Raw genomic sequence first — 22,307 nt, forward strand, 5'->3', positions numbered from 1 at the left:
TAAAATAATGTTTCCTGAAATTGTTTCTGTACAATGGATGGATTTTAAGTGACTCAAAATCCCATGTTTGCGTGTTCATAGACCGATAATAGCAGAGTTCTGGGCCATACAATTATGGTTAGGGAGTTTCGTCTTGCAGAAAACACAACATCATTGTCTTCTTACCTGATTACATAAAGGTCAATGGGGGTTGCTTTAGCATGCTGAGAGCGTGCAGCATACAGATTACGCTTTTCAATCAGTCAAGAAAGTTTCCCTCTCCTCTAAAGAGCTCTGGGCAGTGTTTATCTCCTTCTGCAGTTCTGAGAAAGTGGCGGAAATTGTCCACATTGTTTGGGTGGGGGAAAAATACCCATCAGATTATCATATATATATTTTTAATGCATTTAAACTACTTCGGTTGTTTTATACTTTGATCGCGTACTTAAAAAAAAACCCACCCTAACTTTTGCATTTTTAAAGAAGCAATGGAAACCACCTTATACTTGCCGTGATATGCTGAACACCTAACTGTTACACTCAAATGACCATTGCCAAAGTGTGGCACGATATTCCGCTGAAGGGAAGCGGGGGAACGGCACCGCTTACAACAACAACGCCGTCTGCACCGCTTACAACAACAACGCCGTCGTCACCATTGTTGGCTGCTGCTGCACAATTTCCAACTGGCTGCAGGAATAATTTATAGGGGCATCACCCCCCCCCCCCACATGCCATGAAAGTAAAAAAAAAGAGCATTGCATACAAATGAGGTGAAGCCAAATCGTATTTTAGCCTAAACAGCCAGTCAGCCAGCCAGCCGTAAAATTCTTTTACCATCAAAATGTCAGACGCTTTCCATCAAGTGCCGTATTATCAGAAGCACCTGCTCATCTCAAACTTCAAAACTCGGAGAACCCTAAAAAAACTAAAAGTTCGTTTCCACGCCGTACGCCTTCTTCCAATCAAAACGCGCTCAAGCAACTCGCACTGTGGCGGCAGACTGAACGCTTCTCCGAGTCAGAACCATTTGCACGAGTTGCAAACATTAGCCGCGACTCCGTAAACTGGAAACAATCCCTGTAAAAGCCGACAGTGCCTGATGAAGTGTACATCCCCGGTGGCTGGATTGATAAAAAAAACAAACACACGAACGTACGTAAATCGTTGAGGAAACGAACCTCTTAAAAATGTCGTTGCACATTTCACATGGAAACAGTGGGAATATTACATCCTGTAAACGGGCACCTGGGGTCTATTACACATCCAGGTGTTCGGCGTACGTGGTTACAGACATCGGCTACTGCCTCGCTATTCAAGGAACCTTTCCTCAAGCTGACTCGACGACGTGATATAACCAATGGGTGAGCCGCCAAGCTCCCAAAGTAAATCACTCAAATGCAGTCAAACTCGGGGACCTCAACCGTAGAAATAATTTAATATCTCGGGTCGAGCCACTCTTAAAAGCATGAAGCAGACAAAATGTTCCGACGCATAATCGTGTCAATTTTATGTATACAGGGCCTTAATACAAAGGCAACTCAAGACGTTGGACAGAACAGTGCCAAATGGGCATGTACGTATGTATAACTTCTTTCGCACCGTACGTAGCTATCGGAGATAGGGAAGGAGGCAAGTTTTTTCATTTTATATACATACAGAGAGAGAATGGGCTATCAGCAGAAGAAGTCTTGAAACTGGACTGGGAACAGGGGCAGGGAGCCAACGGTACAGATATCTTGAAGACTGGAGTGCCAGGAGGGCGGCAGAGATAGAGCAACCTTTCATCGAGCGGATATTGACCAAAAGAAACGTTTGGTGGCGAGGACATGCGAAGGGGGAGTAGAGCGAGCCGAGAGGGGAGAGAGAGACAGAGGGGTAGGGCGAGAGTTCACGGCGGATCTTGAAGATGGCGAGTGCAAAACTTTTTATTTAATCAAGCTCAGATTAGGAGCTAGCGGAGGGATATTGGGGTGACTTGGTCGCGTTTACGGGTGCAGGTGATACATTCTCAAAGCGGATATTTTGGCTTTAGACATTTTGAGTGGAAGGGGGAAATGAGTGGGGGCAGCACCGCGGTCGTTATAAAAATGTTTACACCCCATGCCGCTGCAGTGGCGAGCGGTGGCGGCACGAGGACTGGCGGCCTCACACTCAGGTTATGCCCTCGGTTGGAGGCGTCCCGTCTTCCTGGGCCGCTGTTTTACGCTTCGAACATTCCCGGCACTTAGCGACGCGCTGGCGTGCTCAGCTCGGCCTCAGTTAACAAGCTAACTGCGTACGGCCAAACAACGGGGGGGAGGGGGTGGGGGCTACCTGGGACAAATTGACGAATCAAAAACAACAACAACAACGGCACAAATAAAAGTGTTGCCACATACGCACGCAATGCACTCGCGGGCAAATCATGGTGGCAGTTTATCCGGATACGGGAGATAAATGGAATTAAAACACTACAAACAGAACCCAAAAAATAGCCGTCTGGAAATAACTTTTTTTGACTGTTTCTCATGTGCTGTGTGTTTTTTGATTGTGTAAAAAAACCTAAATAATTCGAATTCCTTTGTCAATCCACTGCTCTCGATGGAAGCCTGCCAATGTTGTGTCGGTAAACGGGGGGGGGGGAGGGGGGTTGTTTGACGATACTTCACCACGCCGGCCCGTGTGGATTGATGAAACGGCGGAGAGGGGCGGGATTGATTCAGATATCATTCGCCACTGATGTTTGTGGACATGGTCAGAGTAACAACACGCAGGTCACTGGGTTAACAACGCGTCGGAGCGCTAACCAGGTGTCAACGCTCCGACGAGTCATTAGAAATTGACACTCGCGTGTCGGCTACGCTGCCCGTGGATGAACTCGGTTCAAATTGTGCGAGTGAGAGGAAAGGAAATTAGTTTTGTGGGTGCGTGCAAACGTGCTTATTATTATTATTATACCTCGCAAAGGTTGTCGCACGTCGGATTAACACGCGCTTCTTCCACGTTCAAATTAACAAGTCCACAATGAACAGAAACTAGTCGATGCCCCAACTGCACGTGTGCACTCCAATCACAAATAAAGACCCAGAACACTCAAAATTCCTTAACTTGGGCAGTCTTCATCCCACACACGAAATGCCATCATCACATTAGCGTGGACAATGTAAAGTCAAAGAAAAATGTGGGAATGTTTTAAGTGGTTAACCTCACACGGAGTACGTTAAACAGTACGTGTAGTATATGGGGTGGGGGAGGGGATTTAATTGGCATAGGTAGAATTCGTTTTGTTTTCACGGTGCAAAAAAAAAGTTCATTGCAATTAACAAGTGCATGCGGCAATAAGGAGCATTTTAAAAAAGATATAATAATGGGTGTGAAAATGTTCAGGTGTCCCACGTGTTCATTCTTGAGTGGGTAGAGTGTTGCCCGAGTGGCTGACAACACATGTGAATTGCATGGCAAATCACATCTGTGAGAATGTTGAATCGTTATTAAGCCACGCGGTTTAATACTGGAGTTTAAGAAAGCAGCTGCAGGATACAAACGCTGCATGGTTTTTAACAAATGAATTAAAACTATAAAAAAAAAACTGTAAAACTATTTATTTTATTTTACCAGGTAAGGCCCAATGAGCTATACAGCTCTTTTTCAGAAGCGACCTGGCTATCACAAATTATAGCTCAACAAAGTGGCTTATTACGTGGAAATGTATAGCAGCCCCATACTCTAAACGCACAATTTTAAATGTGTAGGGAAAAACCGGAGGATCCGGAGAACAATCCACGCGACCACGGGGAGAGAGATACACAAACTCCAAATATACAGCAGGCGTCCGGGTCGGGATCGAACCCACAACCTCCTGTATACCAGGCGAGGTAGTTAACATCTCGACACCGTGGCACCCACATTCGTGTGGCCAAAGTCACTGTTATTAGCAGCAACATGAAAAATGTATGAAACATCGTACACACATATACGTTAAAATCTAAAACTTCATTTTGTTGCCTAAAATTGTAATTGTCATTGATTTATGTCTCTGTCCTGTCAATATTCTGTATTGTTTGACAGTGCTTTTGATTTGTATATTGGTCTCCCTTGCAGCAAACACTTTAGGTCTCAAAAGGCACTTACGTAGTTTTATATAAACGCATTTATTTATTAAGTGATTGACTGCAGCGAGGAAGATATTCGTACCGAGAAGAGGGACGTATTTAGTGAAAATGTTGGTGTCCATTTTGGACTCTCGGCAGCAAAGCAACAGCACTCCGGTGTGAACAGCGACACGCACACACATTCGTATTTTGCGGGGCGTTGTCGAGAGAAGTGTTTTTTTGCTGTATTTCGCTTCGACCTTAAGTACATTTTGACCTCCTTCGGTGCCCAATCTGTCACCAAAACAACAGAATGAACTACTCTACCTCACTATAGATTCTCACAGCGAATTTCATGCTCCAGTATGCGACAGCGAACAAAAAAAAAAGTCCGCACGGGCGACGCTGATCTCTCTACGGCGACTACCGATGCAGCGGTGGCCATTCCCCACGTTCCCCGTGGGTGGAGGGGTGGTTTCCCAACGGGCGCGCGCAGTGGTTGTGGACGTTACCTTCTCCTCGAGGGCCAACATGCGCTCCTTGAGGTGCAGCTGCAGCCGCTCGTTGGACTCGGACAGCAGCTTGTCCACGGTGTCCGACAGCCGCTTGTTGTGCTCTTCGTTCATTTTCTCACGCTGACGAGCCTGCGCGTTTGCACGCGTGTCAACAAGCACGCACGCACGCCAAGTCTCAGAGACAGGCAGGCGAAAAAACATGCGAGCGCACGGACGCACGGACACACGGCCGCAAGCGTGCGGCACAAGACAACAGGGAAATGTATTTTAATCAACGTGTCTTTTGAATGCCTTCCAAGAAAACCAACAGTTCCCCGCATTATAATCAATCATCAAGCGCAAGTACCACTCGTGCGTTCGGGCCTGAAAGCCAAGCGGGAGAGAGTCGAATGCAAATAAACTCAATGAAATAGATAATGAATGTCAATAAGAGAGAGATACTTTATTACGCAGGAGAGCAGGCTAACATTGAAGTGGACGGATGGATTTACGTCAACCTCGGATTAAATGTTTTTTTTTCCCCATGCTGTCTACCCATTGCGATGATGCTGGGAGTGATTTTTAATCACTTGTGGCAATGCAATCTATTGGAATTGACTGGAGTTGAAAATCTAGTGGCTATTAAGAGGAACGCATAGATTTTAAAGTGTTGGTGCGAGTGCAAATCAGGTCTATATAGTGCAGTTGCTAAAAGCCTTTAGCTCAAAGTGGAAGTTTCTGGTCTGTTTTTACATCCGAGCACTGCGAGTTAATACTAATTTCTGATGTAAAAAAGGGAAAATGAAATGAGCTTCGAAAAGCACTTTTTGACAAGTATATTTTCAAGAAAATATATGATTAACAAATTAAACATCAAATCGAATTAAATGTTACAGATGTACACAGAGTCAACGTTAAATGTAAAAAACATGCCATATTGCTTCATCAAGCGCTGTCTCCAGTAGAACGGGTTTAAACAAAGCTGAATTATATTTTGACAGTAATGAATTTTGCATTCACTAATTTTACTTTGGAAATGTGTTATTTTAATATTTGGGGAACCTATTTTAATTTGTGGATTTGCTTATTAGTAACATCATGTGACTCTTCAGACATTTCTGACTGCAAATAAACTGAGATCTAAAATGTCCATTTGTTAATTTTACCTCTCGCCTTCAGCGAGCGGAGCAATTTTTGACAAGCAATACATCTTCAATTTTATTTTGGTTCAACTAAAAATATCTATGAGTGACCTGACACATGACCTTGCCCTCAGCATAAAAACTGAAACATTTTCACACGAAATTTTAATGAGCATTTTTTTTTTTACACAGAGATGACAACGTTCCACCAGTGGCCATACCTCATATCGGACAAAAGAATATTGAAAAGTATTAAATGTTTATAGTAAAGCGGAAAATGACTTGCGCGCTCGTGAATTTGACTTTCGCAAGAATCCAATGAGATTCCTTGTTTCGTTCTACGAGGTAGGTGAGAGTTATTCCAATTACAAAGGTGGACAATTATTAAACATTTTCAAATGTATACAGGAGGTTGTGGGCTTGATCCCGACCCTGACACCTGTATATTTGGAGATTGCGTTTTCTCCCTGTGGTAGTTTGGATTTTTCGCTGGGTCCTCTCGTTTTTCCCACCACATTTCGAAATATAAGTTGAGAGCATTTAGCTGCGATAAATTAACACATAAGCCAATTCGTTGAGCAATCATTTGTGGCCAGGACGCTTCTGAAAAAGAGCTATACAGCTCAGTGGGCCTTACCTGGTAAAATAAAATGATTAGTTTAGTTCATATACAAACCTAAAAAAACACTTCTACACGTGAGATTCCACGCATAAATATCGTGAGGTTCAGGCTCGATTTGTGGCTACTCTTCCAAAGTAATTTGCAAAGGAGAGCTCTCGAGAGCTCCCTCTAGTGAGGGCCCATCTGCCAGGAGGAGCGTGAATCAGTAATTGCAGCAATGTCTCTTTACTTTTTAAGAATCAACATTCATCAATCAACGGATGATGCATCGTTATTTTTTGGGACTTATGTCAAAGCTTGCCATACGCCTGCACTGCACATTGACCTATTCCCACAGGTAAATTACCAAGCAGCGAGTGGAATCAAACCGTTGACCAATTTCAGAATCAGAATATTTAGACTGGAGGAATCCGATGGTCTACAAAGCTCTTTTTTTTTTCTACGGACGTCCAGGAGGGGGCGGGTAAGAACGTTACAACAACAAACAATGCAAACCACGACAGTCGCGCAGAGTACAGGAAAGGAAAACGAATCGGCGAAAGAAAACATACAAAATAAAACTAAACCATCCCCATCATACGAGGCAAAGCCCATCGAGGCATTAACTTAATCCCGGTGGTAAAATCCATCGAAGCACAAGGCTAAGCCCGGGCCCACCCAAAAGTAAGTATGGCACCAGTGGCGCTTCGTGTACAGAGCGAACAAACAAGGCACTGGCATAATGTTGTTGTTGTTATGCATGGCATGTCATGACAAGACCACAAAGGGCTCCATGGCAGATTTCACGAATCACAATAGATGCACGCCGTTTCCTCCCTTGATGTGCTTCCCTCTAAGCCCTCTATCCAATTTCAGCAGGCAATCAATAACACGCAGCACTGCCCGGCTTCGGGGGGCCATGATCCAAACGGGCAAACTGTGCCAGTCCTGTGACAAATACACGCGTGGGTGTGAGCCTGCGTGTGAGCGTGCGTGTGAGCCTGCGTGTGAGCGTGCGTGTGTGGTTGTTGTTGTTGTGGTTTTTACGAATGGACGTTAAATAAATGCACGAATTGTTATGCCCACCGCTGGCATGAACACTCAATTAGGGCTGGGCAAGACACCCCACTTCCACTGTGAGGCTACTGAACAGGCACGCGCCACAGCCCAGAATTGAGACGTGCATTTTTTTTGGATGAATAAATATCTGCAGGCAGCAATGCTTTGTTGTTATTATCTAAGAGTGCTTACCATCTGCAGCTCTTGGTTTTTCTCCTCCAGCTGAGCCTCCAGTTGTCGCAGCCTCTCCTCCACATTGCCATGCCTCTCTTCTGCCTGAAAAAAGCCAAGGAGGTCGCGTGTCACTGCTGCGTGTCCCATTTTTGCGCTGCGGAAATAATTGCCAACTTTTATCTGCGCGTGATAGAGGAGCTTGTCTATGACGAGCCGGCCTGCAAACAACGAGATGATGGGCCAACACCACGGTCGAAGACAGGAAATATTATAATAATCCTATACATTAGATCCCAAGGTCACGGAGATGCAGGCACAAAGAGCAGTGGTTTAGGATTCTAGCCCACTAAGTAAATCACACTGGTTGTTATCACAGTCTGCATCACTGGTTGTCGTTTTATTATTATTGTTTGTGGATAGCGCATTTGACAATACATATTCTCACACTGCATTGCGGTCGCCTGCGAATGTCTGAAATTCATCTCAAGCTCAGGATTAATGCTGAAGATGAATGGTTGTCAAAATGTATGCCATCTGCCTTAGCCTGTGAGCTGTAAGAATCCAAATGCATTTGTTATATGCCTGCTTTGTGACCCAGTTAAACATCTTCAATAAATAGGTGGCACTCACCAAACCAAAATAATACCCCTTTGTAAAAAGCCTATTAATTAGCTTGATGGCTGAAAACCAGGCGATTCAATATTACGGCAGAAAAAATTCCAAGCATAATGTACAAAGACAACCATCGATTGAGGCTGCAAGAAGAAGCACGTGTATTATAATGCTACGGCTTACATATATTAATCTTGGGAAATATACTGTCAATTAATGCACGAATAAATAACAGACACATCTATGCCTCATTAAAACAATACACTTCCATATTTTTGGGGTCTTTCGGTAAAGTCACGTAGATATTTTCAAAGAAAATAACAAAAAACTACGACGTTTCGATCGCAACATAAGCGGTCGTCATCAGGAAAAGGGGGGTTAGCCTCTAAAGGCAAACTGTTTATAAAGGTTTAAAAATGGGCGTAGCCCAAGTGTCAGCAGCATGGGCGGGGTAGCTGGAGGTGATGGTAGTTGTTGGTAGGGAGCTTCCACCAATGAAGGGAGTGGGCAGTAATAGTCCTGGTGGTTGGCTTCCACCAATTAAAGGGCTGCTGGAGGTGATGGTAGTAGTGGGTAGTGGTGGTGTTGGCGGTGGGCTTCCACCAATGAAGGGGGTGGGCAGTAATGGTCCTGGTGGTGGGCTTCTACCAATTAAAGGGCTGCCAGGTCTAAAATGGAAACATTACAGCCAGTTATGACTTGAACTGTTTGATAACGTCCTTCCAGTGATTACTGAGTTTGTACCCATCTTCTATGTCTGTATATATGGATGACTTCATTACTGCCCACTCCCTTTATTGGTGGAAGCCCACTACCAACAACTACCATCACCTCTCGCAGCAACTTCCCTTACATTAACATTAGCTAGCCCGCCCATGCTGCTGACACTTGGGCTACGCCCATTTTTAAACCTTTATAAACAGTTTGCCTTTAGAAGCTAACCCCCTTTTCCTAAAGACGACCGCTTGTGTTGTGATCGAAACGTCGTAGTTTTTTATTTTCTTTGAACCTATCTACGTGACTTTACCGAAAGACCCAAACAATATGAATTCCTGCAGTCACGAAAGCTTTAAGTCAATACACTTCCAGCCACCTTCAAAAGGAACGCTGTTGGAATTGTACAGTCAGTCAGGGGGCATAAATTAAGCAATCTCGATACGAAATTAATAAAAAAAACAATCTTTTTTAATGAAGCCTAGATTGTTAGGAAGTAAGTTAACAGACGGCTAAACGATAGCATACGGTGGTTTGTATTATTCATAACGTTAGTGGGGGGGAGGTGGAAATGTAATGATTAAATCAATCCCCTTGTGATTAAATGAATTGTCGCGATTCAAGATTTGGTTTTTCGCGCTGCGTTGAGTATAGCTGCCACTCAGGGAAGACATTGCCTGCTGCTCGCGTTACCGCCGGCTGATTATTATTATTGTCATTACCACGACGCTAGTCTACCCGGGAAAACCTCACTGAGTCTCAAGACTCTTGCTCCGGAGGGTCCTGCCAAGTTTTGTTTTTCCATAGGGGGTGATATTGTTCTTTGTCATTACAAAATTAGTAATTTGCAGGTCGTTTTTTTTCTTATTATTGGGTTGTTTGACAACACCGGTTAGTCACCTTGCACATTTTCTTATGCACATTTTCTTATAAAAAATATGCAGAACAGGGGGAGAACATAAAATTATTGTATTAATAATGTTCCTGACGCTTACTTAATGTTCCTTAAGTAAGCTTAAGTAACATTACTAATAAATTAATTAATATATCATGACAACCATAGAGAATGGGGTAGTAGACAAGATCTTTCAGATAAGCACTATAAATATATATATACATGTTGGCTATAGAGCAAGCACTATATATACATGTTGGCTATAAAGCAAGCACTCCATATACACACATCTTGGCTATAAAGCAAGCACTATATATACATCTTGGCTATAGAGCAAGCACTATATAACACAGCATCGCATATTGTAGATTACTCTATGTTGTAGTTAACTGCCAAAAAGTATATTTATGAAAAGAATGTGTCTAAGGCAATTGGCCATCCCTCTTCCGAAGAAACATGTCTTATTAACTGGAATCCAGGACTGCATTTCCTTTAACAAAAATCATTTACTCAAAGAACAAATATAACAAACACTTAAAAATGTACGATAAAAGAAATACAAGGGCAAAAAACGCATGTCATGCGTAGAGAGGAGGGTGCACTGATGACAACATGCATCAATATTGCCAGGGTAAGTCTCTCCCTGCTCAAATGAGCAATGGTGCAGTTCTGAGCTCCACTAGTGGCCCAAAGCCAGTGGTAGACACCAGATATTACCACGACAGGGATCATTCTCTCAATGGCCACTTATTTACTCAAATGCTAAAGTAACAAAAAAACTTTAGGACCACAATGGATAGTCACCGGGTAGGAGAGAGGTGCTTATCAAGCAGGACAGATGGCACTTACAATAAAGCACCGTGGTTCGGCACAGAGACCGTTCTATGGATCTGAATCAGAGTTGTAGTCATCTCAAGCCTAAAGCGTTCGCCTTTGTGTGCAGTGGGTGTGCACTCATTATTTATTCACAAGGATGCGGAGTCGGTCCAGAGGCAACATCCGACCTCATTTACCCAGAAGCACAATGTGCCAGGTACCCCGTGGCACAATTGCGAGCGGTCTGATAATGCGTGCCGAAGTCAAAGGAGATCCTCCAGGTCGCTGCGTTTCAAGCGTGAGCCGCAATCACAACGCAGCTCCACTGCTTGTGGCCGACTGTACAGAATTGTGCCGAATTACTGCATTAGCGCAACCAATTATTCCAGAGTGAGTCAGAGATGGCCAGCCCTGTGGCTGATCTGCGAGGGATTCCTTCCCCCCTCTCCTGGGCTAGAACTGCAGCAAAAGGGGCAATGCTTAAGGCATACGGAAGATGGTGACGAGCACAATAAGTGGAATGCAAACAGCGCTCGTTCATTAAGTGGAGGGTTAAGTGAATGGTAAACGCGTGACCTCGTATTGCCACCTCTACCCTGCCTCGGCTAAATCCCTCACCGCAGGGCATGAGAAACACAGATTATCCTGTTCACCACTCGTGCATCAAGGTCGGTCAATGGAAGAGTTTTAAAAATAATTGAACGGCTATGTTTGTCTGGGTGGCGCCGTGGTTGTGATTTCAAATGCTGGCATGGGTGGGGAGGGCGGGCTGGGGGACCCGACTGAGTCAGGCCATTTCTCCGGGGTGGACAAACATCAACAACGCTCCGTGGAAAGTCAACAGTGAACGTGGAATTTCCAGCCACGAGCTCCTCAGCAATGCAAACGGGATCACCAACATTCAATCGAGCGGCAAGGTCACTCTGACTTTGACGGGAACGACCCGCTACGGTTCATACCGCGACTTCCCTCTACTGCGCGCAACGAGTGGCGGGGGATGCAATGGCAAAAAAATTACGTTGGTGAAATGGACGGTCCCCACTTAAGGGACCGCCGCGGCGTCTGGCACGGCTCGCACCGCCGGCACCGTGAGAAGCGTGACATCGGTCAACGTCGGACGCCCGCGACCGAAGTGGAAGCGCTCTACGTTATCCTCGCAGGCCCCGTCATATTTTATTCGGGCTGGCGGAGGGGGAGAAGTGGCCGCCGGCTGTTTGTGGCTCTGTAAGGAGCCAACGACGCCCTCCGCAGACCGGGACCGCTCGGGGTGGCGCAACATAATTTTTACGTCTTAAGAGTCTGCAACGGGTGGAGAGAGAGAACGGGGGATGGCTGGGAGCAGTTTTGCAAGCGGGCTTCAGAGTGGATACCAAGCAGACGTTGGACCTCACCCCGAGGTCACCCGAGGCTACACAATGCTTCTTTTATGAATTATTTTCATGAAAATGGAACAAATGCCGCGCGGCAAAGAATTTTGGTGGCGACGACGGCGGTAGTGGTGATGGTGACGGCACCGGTGGCGGTGGTGGTGGTGACGGTGGTGGTGGCGATGGCAGCGCCGGTAGTGGTGATAGTGATGGCGGTGGTGGTGGTGGTAACACCGGAAGCGCCGGTAGTGGTGACGGTGGTGGTGACTGACAGTGGTGGTAGTGGTGACTGACAGTGGTGGTAGTGGTGACTGTGGTGGTGGTGATGGTGGTGATGGCGGTGGCGGCGGTGACAGTGGTGGTGACAGTGGTGGTGGTGACAGTGGTGGTGACAGTGGTGGTGGTGACAGTGGTGGTAACAGTGGTGGTGGCGGTGGTGACAGTGGTGGTGACAGTGGTGGTGGTGACAGTAGTGACAGTGGTGGTGGCGGTGGTGACAGTGGTGGTGGTGACAGTGGTGGTGACAGTGGTGGTGACAGTGGTGGTGGTGACAGTGGTGGTGACAGTGGTGGTGGTGACAGTGGTGGTAACAGTGGTGGTGGCGGTGGTGACAGTGGTGGTGACAGTGGTTGTGGCGGTAGTGATAGTGACAGTGGTGGTGACAGTGGTGGTGGTGGTTGTGACAGTAGTGACAGTGGTGGTGGCGGTGGTGACAGTAGTGACAGTGGTGGTGACAGTGGTGGTGGTGGTTGTGACAGTAGTGACAGTGGTGGTGGCGGTGGTGACAGTAGTGACAGTGGTGGTGACAGTGGTGGTGGCGGTTGTGACAGTGGCGGTGGTGACAGTAGTGACAGTGGTGGCGACAGTGACAGTAGTGACAGTAGTGACAGTGGTGTGACCGCGGCTCACCTTGGTGAGCGCGACGACACGCTGCGCAAGCTCCGCCTCGATCTCCGGCAGCGTCTGTGCCTTCTTGAGCGTCTGCTGCAGCTTCTGCTCACCCAGCTCCAGCCGCTCCTGCATCTGCCGTGCGCGGTCCTCGCTCTGGAAGGCAGCGTGAGCGGCAGCAGCAGCAGCAGCAACACGCCGTTGGTGCAGTGTCAACGTGAATGTTCACTGCAACTCAAAAGGGGCTACGATGCGCATTTTTATTTGAAATTCCACGTGGGAAAACAATGACGCGGGTCGATAAGAAAGAGCCGAGTATGAAAGATTCCACATTGGCCAAGAAGTAACGTTGCAGATGCTTTCGCACGTTGTTCGCGAGCTATTTTACTTTTGCATTAAAAGAATGCAGCGCAAGCGTTCATCGCGATCGCACCGTGCCTTTCCCGTTCCGTGGCCAGGCCCGCTGGGTAAGGACCAGGCTGGGTTTGCCGGCGTTAAGTGTGCAGGCTAGCGGTGGAACGATCAGTTGTTTGGTCAAATTCCTTGTTTGTTTAAATCCTCGTAGCTCCATGGCTTTGTTAATAAAAAAAATTATTCAATAGACAAAGCATAGAGAAGTATACCCTATACAAGTGACTGACGCAGAAACAACACAGTTTCCATAGAAGCAACACATCGTTACATTGCACTGGTATCTGTGGGTGGGGGGGGGGGTGGTACAAAGGGCAACTTCTGGCCGAGAGCAGATATAAGCAGAGCTCGCCTTACCCACATTACTTGGTGTGCGTATCTCCAAGTTCTACTGCGCTGAGAGGTTGCAACGTTCTGAGTAATCACATCGCAAACGCGACTGTGGGATCCTCTTCCTCGGCCCATTAGGCATTCCAAGTCCGTGTCACTTTTTAAATCACGTCTTAAAACTCACACATTTGTACTGCAGGTTTGCCCTGTAACTTGAGATTTAAAAACAAATTCTGTTGTCCGATTGGATTACTCAGCAATTATTATTATCGTCATTGGCTTTCATCATAGTTCTTCATTTTATTGGAATTTCGAGAGTCGTCATTGTCATTGTTATCATCAGCTTTCTATTTCCCTTAGATGTTATCTATATTCGTGAGTGTAATGTACAGCGCTTTGTGATACTTCAATAAAATGGAGGTTATTATTATTATAAAGGTGACGATCGCAGAGATACAATCGTGACGTAAAAACAGGATAAGACCCTCTGCAGAAAATGCCTGGGGAATGGCCCTGGAAGATAATGCCACAGAACTAGTTCTAGAGTTGAGTTCATCAGCCAATGCTGACGTATGTTAATTAGCCAATGTTTATGCGTAAATTACAATTCAGAGCTCGGGCGAATGTTGATTAAAACAAAAAAACTCTGTTCACATTCATTTTAAGTTACGCTTGGGAAAATTCCCAATTAACCAACACGCTTTTTTGTTCGCGATTCCATTGATCGTGCGTGGTTCGCCAACTATTTTCCACTGTCTGCCAATTCGTCCGCGCAAACGCAAACGACATAAATATGAAGCACGTATCGAGTGAAAGCCTTTGAACGAACGGGACGCACAGATACCTAAAAGGTCGCTGCTTTTCTCAAAGTACATTATTAAAATTAATAACGGAATGCCTTGGTGCCAATAATAGCGATCACGAATAGCAAAGTATTATTAGCCTAACGCCACACACAACATTTTTTACACCTTCTTTCCCCAAAGTGCTACAACATTCCCATTAAAACGACTGTAAAAGTGACCTCTGTGCTTAGAATGTTCTTCATATCTCCTTGCATTTACACCAGATTGGGGCAGTTTTTTTTCCCCTACAATATGAGGTCATATCCATCCCTGCACTGTGTAGGGTCCAAGCATGTGCAGCGAATGATGCGCGTGCAGTGCATACAATCGCAGTGGGTCCACAGACCCCTACTTTTTCCCAGATAACGGCAGCTTTATTTACTTGGCCTGAGTGGAATTTGTATTATTCATTCAACAAAAACAAAAAAAACGATCCTACGTGCTGTTGATGAGCACCTATAAAGGTCGGCATAGCACACAAAGGGGTGGGTGGCTTGCTCCACACCTAGCCGCCTTTGTCTCCCCAGTGCTGATGTTTACACACCATAAGTTATACTCATTTGAGGCTGAGTCGACCTAGAGGAGGCCCTGGACTGGTTCAGATAATCGTCACTGGTGTTGGGCTTGTGTGGGAATCGAACACGGGTCGCCGGGTTCGGAGCACAGTGCACTAACCACTACACTACCATACACACAAACACAGATGATTTGGTCATAGTTATACATCTCACTGCTCTGGCAGAATTCTTTATGCAGTCAAATCTCACAACAAAATACAGGCTCCCCTAAAACATTGGCTTTCCAGACAAGTTTCTACTTGTTCACCACGGTAATAATCGAGGCACGTGGCACGTGGCACGTGAGTACACCTATGCTTCAAGTACAAAGTGATCATATGCAATCGCCACCCCCACACCCCCGACAGTAAATATGAAGCCGTGTTCCATCCCACATCTCCAACTGCACACGAAACTCTCAACAGCGACAGCTCTAAGCCAGAGGGATAGGCTGCCAGGTGAGTGCAATGAGAAGGCACAGCTCATATTTCTCAACAAGGGGGCTCATATTTCTCACTTTTGAGCAGGGGGCTCCACAGGACCACATATCAAGCTGCCGACGGCAATTTTGTTGGTCGGTCATCAGTGAGCTGAGAACATCAGAAACTTTTGCCGGACACATACGACCCTCTAGGGCAGCGGCTCTTCTTGACCTGGGGTGCACGCTGCACCCCCGTGGGAGTGCGCGAGATGCCCTTTCTGGGGGTGCGAGACGTGGGCCGTATTTATTTTGAAGATAAATCATGGAAACACTTAAATACAGCTACTTTGTTTCACCAAAGCCATTGTATTTATTAACATTATACATTTTGATTTAAAGCTTTTGTGACTGCAGTAATTCATATTCTTGGCCCTTTCGGTGAAGTCACGTTTAAGGGAAACAATAAAATAATAAAATATATATAAAACAATAAAAATTCTCACGACGTTTCGACCATAAAACAAACGGTCATCATCAGGTGTGAAAAACCGTTTCACCGTTTCACACCTGATGATGACCGTTTGTTTTATGGTCGAAACGTCATGAGAAATTTTATTGTTTTATATATTTAATTATTTTATTGTTTCCCTTCAACGTGACTTTACCGAAAGAGCTAAGAATATGAATATTATATATTTTTTTACGATTGAGAACCAAAGGGGTGCAAGGCGCAGTAAAGGTTAAGAACCACTGCTCGAGAGCGAAGAAAGCATTTTTATTATTACTTGTTCTAGCAGCATGACCTTACGGGATGAGTAGACCCATAACACAGAGTTTCAATGGAGCAACAATAACAAATACAACAAATGTGCTAAATGTCCATTAAATATTGTCACGTAATTATCTGCAAATATTAAAAATGGCAAAAAAACCCTATCTCTTTTGAGGACTCATCGTCATCATTACGGTTCATCCGGCACTGGTTGTCCAGTGCTATAAGAAAGTCTAAGCATGTCATCGTCATCCCCCGCAGTTCTGGGATGCCACTATCCATCTCACGCCTGCACATTGACTGATCTCATCGTTCCATCGCTGAAGGTGGTCGGTCCTCTTGGGCATGTTCTCTTTGTCTTCCTGCCATTCGTTGACCAGCCTCGTCCATCAGCTACCACCCATTGCAGCAATGTGTTCTGCCAAAGCCACTCACGGTGGCTGTGAGATGTTAACAACCTCGCCGCCCTGCATTGCAGGAAGTCGTCGGTTCGATCCCGACCCTGACGCCTGTATATTTCGAGCTTGCATGTTCTCCCCGTGACCACGTGGATATTCCTCTGGGTCCTCCAGTTTTTCCCTCCACATTTAGAATCAACATGTCGTTTCGAGCATTTGGCCCTAAAAACATTTCGACGTAATGAGCCACTCCGTCGAGCTAACATTGGTGGCCAAGTCGCTTCTACAGCTCAGTGGGCCTTACGTGGTAAAATTTTAAAAAGTTAAAGGCTTTTACAGTTTCTTAGTGGTGAATATGATGTGGCCGATGTGCATTTCTTCTTTATTCCACAGCGTAAATTTCAGGGTGCTCATTGCTCGATGCTCTTGTGGACATAATTCCCAGTGTCCCCATGCTCAAATGGGTATTAGGTGGTATTCTCCTCTGCTAGGGGTCTTGATCCAAAGTGCAATTTCCAAATTTCTATGGTGGGGACCAGTCTGTCCGCAGAAAAACCACTGCCGACTTCAAATTAAAAAGAAACTCATTTTATCTACAACTAGAAGGCTGATTGGGACTCGGAAAATTACAGTTGGTCAAAAATACAATCCAGTATCCTGCCACTGTGGAATTGTCTACAGTTTTACACGGGCCCCCTTTAACAGCAATTACGACGATTTGTCCAACAAGCTCGATGCACAAAACGTAAATTTAAACAAAGGAGATTACACCGACACCGAAGACAACGCCACTCAAAAAATCGAATTCCTCCGACAGTTTGCGACGACCCGCTGCACAGCTAAATACAGCATAACTGCTAAAATACCTCACAAACAGCTCAAAATCAACCAAACTCCGGAACACATTGGACACCCAATAAACGGAGGCTCAAGTTAATTACGCGCATTCTTCCCCATACCCCAGATTCACTGCTTGCCTGAACGGTCAGCCATTACAAAATATCCGCTCTTAATTGCCGAGGTAGCTGCATACGTTCTTGTTAGGAGCGGGCCTTCAAATCAGCAACGCTGCAAGATCCACCTGGGCCTGCTGAATTATGAATGAGGCACTGCTCCACTCCGCCTAACCCGACCGATTTCTCCCCCGATGATGCACCGCGGAGACAGGCAGACGGCAAAAATCTCGCAGCTCTGCTGTTTGTCTGCGCAGCTTGTAAAACTTCGGCCCTCCCGATTGTTTCCAGTGAGCGAGTTTCATGTAAACAGCGCGCGCACGCTCTGCAACCCAGCTGCATGCCAAGCTACGGGACTGAAAAAATACAAATTTGTTATTGATCCTTCCCCTATCCCACAAAAGCTCGTCAGTTGAAAGATTTAGCAGAACTTGTCGTCGAGTCTAAGCAGCATCATTTCATTCAAACGCGTTTTTGTTTATAAGCCTCATCAACGCCAGTGAAGGATAGCAGCCTCCACGTGGCCCACTCTGTTAAGCGATAAATCACGTCGAATGCTATCAACGCGGCAACCGAACGTCGATCATCGATCTCCCGGTCTCCACAGCAACAACACAAGGCACGCGGCAGAATGTGAAATTGTAATTGTTGCTCTGCATCTACATCAGCCATACGATAGAGGAAGAACGATAGCAGCTCGTTCGGTGGCTAGGTGGACTAGTCCGTTGCCAAAAAATCACGAATGATGGCTCAAGAAGGCCTTAAACCAGCAGTAGATTGATCACGGCCGATGATAACGATTGTGAATCCTCATCGAAACACACTCCCGAGGATAATCCATGACGATTCGCGCAAATAAATGGGCGTCAAGCTATTCGCGCCCAGCGGTCACCGTGTGGCCGGGGTGAGCGAGCGGGTGAGTGGGCGAGCGAGCGAGCGGGCATGAGGACGGGCGAGCAGGCACACCTGTCTGATCACGGCCTCCTTGTTGGCGAGCTCGTTCTCCAGCTTGTCGTTCAGGTCGTGGAGTGACGTGGCCTCTCGCTGGGCACCCAGGTATCGCTTCTCGAGGGTGGTGATCCGTTCCTCCATGTCCTCCTTCTGGGCCATTGCCTACATCAATCAGCGAGCACGCGCGCACACCGCTCATTGCTTGCGCGGTCAAAGAGTTGAAGGATTCGAAGAAATATGCTCAACGTCACCAGGAAAAAAAGAAAGAAAAAAAGCCGTTTCGTTCCAACGCGGCGCTTCACCTCTCGGATGTCTCTCTGATATCTGGCGTTCCCTTCCTCCGACTTGATGAGGTCCTTGCGTGCCGTGTCCAGGTCTCCCTCAAGCTCGGACACGCGAGATGACAGCGCCACGAGACGGTCCTTCATCTGGCCCAGCTCCAGGTTCTGCCTCTCCAGAGTCTGCTGCAGGTCCAGCACGCGGCTCACCAGGTCCTCCGTCTCCACCGAGCCGTTGGACAGCCGCTGGCGGACGCCCCAACGATGAAGGAAATAACAACAGGGGGGGAAAAAAAAACCCGTCAACGACATCTATCATCGTCACCGGGCCTCCTCGAACAACCGTCTCACTGGATCGGTAGGGCGATCTGTCACCATGAAATCATGCTGGGAGGCCAGTGCAATAATGCGCTAAGTTCAAGTAGAAGTGTTTACGGTTCACCTGCTGGATTTGTGGAAGGTTGTCAGAGTACTCACAGTGATGGAGGCCGGCTGGTTCACAGGTCTATTGCCTTGTAAGCGACGGCACAGCTGAGATGCTGGTTGCATATAAAGCATAAAACTAACCCTTGTTTTATGGATTAGATTTTAATTAGAGCTATAAAAAGAGGCCGATTAAAAAAATGGATTTGGTTTGTTTATTAAAGGTGTTATGGATGGAATTTCAAATTAGACCAGGGCTGCCCAGAAATCTCTAGTCCTTTTGAATTGCTTCCACAACAAACCTGAGCTGAAATAGAGTTAAATGCAACATAATACATGAAAATTGTCTACTATACGAACATTGTGAATAAGTTCAGGAGTGAGATTAACCAGACACTATGTTATAAAGAGTTGCTTGCATAACGCGTGCGAAACAATTAAAATGTTTCCCCTGCTGTTAACGATAAAGAACCGGCTGCTTTATTTATGGAATCGGAGGAGCTGTTTGTAAATTAATGTACTCATTAACAATAGTACCACGCTACTTCAGATGAGGGGAGACATTTCCATTGTTTTCACGGTGACATTTTGCCGAAAACTCTTTTGGCAAACGGTTAAAAACATTTCCGTCGCTCAACGAGTTCTGCGAAAACCTGACGGCATCATTGACTAGGGAGCGTCAGTCACTTACATCACACGGCCCTTCTGCTCGTTGACAATAAGCCTGACCACCCGAGGCCTTCGCACATTGCGTTATCGTTGACTTACACAAAGCGTGTCCGTATACAGGTTTCCCTCGCTTTATGCGGGTTCGGTTTGTGCGATTTTTCGTGTACGCGGCTAACCAAATTCTACACAACAATTCACTCGCATGCGGCTATGCGGTCAGATGTGGGATTGCCTGCGTGTGTGCTGTACGTGCTAATCGGACGTGGGATTGCCTGCGTGTTTGCTGTACGGGCTAATCGGACATGGGATTGCCTGCGTGTGTGCTGTACATGCTAATCGGACGTGGGATTGCCTGCGTGTGTGCTGTACGTGCTAATCAGACGTGGGATTGCCTGCGTGTGTGCTGTACGTACTAATCGGACGTGGGATTGCCTGCGTGTGTGCTGTACGTGCTAATCAGACGTGGGATTGCCTGCGTGTGTGCTGTACGTACTAATCGGACGTGGGATTGCCTGCGTGTGTGCTGTACGTGCTAATCGGACGTGGGATTGCCTGTGTGTGTGCTGTACGTGCTAATCGGACGTGGGATTGCGTGCGTGTGTGCTGTACGTGCTAATCAGACGTGGGATTGCCTGCGTGTCAGCTGTACGTGCTAATCGGACGTGGGATTGCCTGCGTGTGTGCTGTACGTGCTAATCGGACGTGGGATTGCCTGCGTGTGTGCTGTACGTGCTAATTGGACGTGGGATTGCCTGCGTGTGTGCTGTACGTGCTAATCGGACGTGGGATTGCCTGCGTGTGTGCTGTACGTGCTTATTGGATGTGGGATTGCCTGCGTGTGTGCTGTACGTGCTAATCGGACGTGGGATTGCCTGCGTGTGTGCTGTACGTGCTAATTGGACGTGGGATTGCCTGCGTGTGTGCTGTACGTGCTAATCGGACGTGGGATTGCCTGCGTGTGTGCTGTACGTGCTAATTGGATGTGGGGTTGCCTGCGTGTGTGCTGTACGTGCTAATCGGACGTGGGATTGCCTGCGTGTGTGCTGTACGTGCTAATCGGCAGGCGGATGTCTTCTCGTGCGATTTCGATTTTTGCGCCATTTTTTTGGAACGCATCTACTACCACATAAATCGACGCAATTTTGTATTTTAGTTTACTACATCTTGACTTGGAGGTTTCGTTACTGCAGGGCTTCATATTCTTTGGGTCTTTCTGTAAAGTCACCTAGATAGATTCAAAGAAAATTTAAAAAATAACCAAAAACTACGACGTTTCGATCACAACACAAGCGATCGTCATCAGGGGGAAGAAAGAGAGGGAAAGCTGCTGTGGCAGACTGTTTTCAAGGTTTAAAATTGGTGTAGTCCCAAAGAATATTTAGTTTACTACAGTCGACCCGATGGGTGCGACAGTAACTCACACGTGCTGTCGGAGTAACACTCATGGGACCTCCCTTGCCAATATCACAATATAAGAATCGGTTTAACCCTTTCTTTGTGCTGTTCGCCTTTTTGGCGTCCTCTGGTATAACAGTGTTTGAGACTAGGCTCTAAAGAAAGCCGTCTCTGGTGTGGACCAATCAGTTTCATGCATGCTCGGTCAGACTGCGTGTCGATTCTTCGGCATGCTCCGTGGCCTCTTGCAGTGACAGGAAGGAGCGCGATGTGCGTGTGTGGGTGACTGTGTGCCAACGTGTATTAGCCTGCCAAAGGGTTTAACGAAAGTCCCCTTCACCTTTCCGGGCCCTCTCTGCTCGCCCTCCGGCTGCTTCTGCTGCTCCGTGTCCTCGGCTCCATCCCCCGAGCCCATCCGCGGCTGAGACAACGCCGCCTGCTCTCTCAGCACGGCCAGCTGCCAGCAGGCACGAGGGACGGCAGCAGTGAACAACAGAGAAAAAACATCCCCCCCCCCCCCCCCACCGTATAGTTGCAACAGACTGTCGGGGCAAGTGCCGTGAGCGAGTTGCACCTATAAAGGTCGGCACAGCGCACCATGGGGTGGGTCGCCAGCACCACACTCGGGCCGCCTTTGTCTCCCGTGCGGCCATGGTTACGAACCGTACCAGGTACTCATTGGAGGGTCAGTCGACCGAGGGGAGGCCTAGGACTGGTTCAAATAATTGTCGTAGGTGTTGGCCTTGAGCGGTACTTGAACTTGGTTCGCCGGGTTCCTAGAACTGCTTGTTGTGTTTAGTTTGTTGTCATTCCCCCGCACCCCCCGATTAGCAGTTGGCTACGTACGGTTGCGAAGGAAGTTCAACATACACACGTACTTATGTCGTGCAGCGCGCTAACCGCTGCACTACCGCTCCCCACGGTGACAACACGCGCACGCACGCACGCACACGTTAGTGTGAGGACGTCCTTTGTTTAATGGGGCGAGCGAGAGCACCCCGAGGTTCATTCACCTCCTCTGCTGGTGAGGCGTGTAGTCGCCGGAGCTAAATAAAGACAGTTATTATCACGACCAGACAAGAGCGGTGGC

At 46.9% G+C, this 22,307-nt stretch overlaps 1 protein-coding gene across 14 annotated transcripts in view; it reads right to left on the reverse strand.

Annotated features, from left to right (window-relative positions):
* Window positions 1-22,307, reverse strand: part of LOC116945543 (liprin-alpha-1-like) — a 273,534-nt gene that overhangs the window by 55,140 nt on the left and 196,087 nt on the right. For all 14 annotated transcript variants that reach the window (XM_032959931.2, XM_076069404.1, XM_076069405.1 and 11 more), the window contains 6 exons: window positions 21,558-21,674; window positions 18,755-18,976; window positions 18,468-18,614; window positions 12,836-12,970; window positions 7,541-7,624; window positions 4,565-4,696 (listed from right to left, as the gene is read on the reverse strand). In XM_032959931.2, the coding sequence (XP_032815822.2) occupies window positions 4,565-4,696; window positions 7,541-7,624; window positions 12,836-12,970; window positions 18,468-18,614; window positions 18,755-18,976; window positions 21,558-21,674 (837 nt within the window). The remainder of the gene's footprint in view (window positions 1-4,564; window positions 4,697-7,540; window positions 7,625-12,835; window positions 12,971-18,467; window positions 18,615-18,754; window positions 18,977-21,557; window positions 21,675-22,307) is intronic.

Source organism: Petromyzon marinus, chromosome 24 (assembly GCF_048934315.1).
Source record: "Petromyzon marinus isolate PM22_M1 ecotype Great Lakes invasive population chromosome 24, UKy_Petmar_22M1.pri1.0, whole genome shotgun sequence".
In the NCBI taxonomy this organism is placed as follows: Eukaryota; Metazoa; Chordata; class Hyperoartia; order Petromyzontiformes; family Petromyzontidae; genus Petromyzon; species Petromyzon marinus.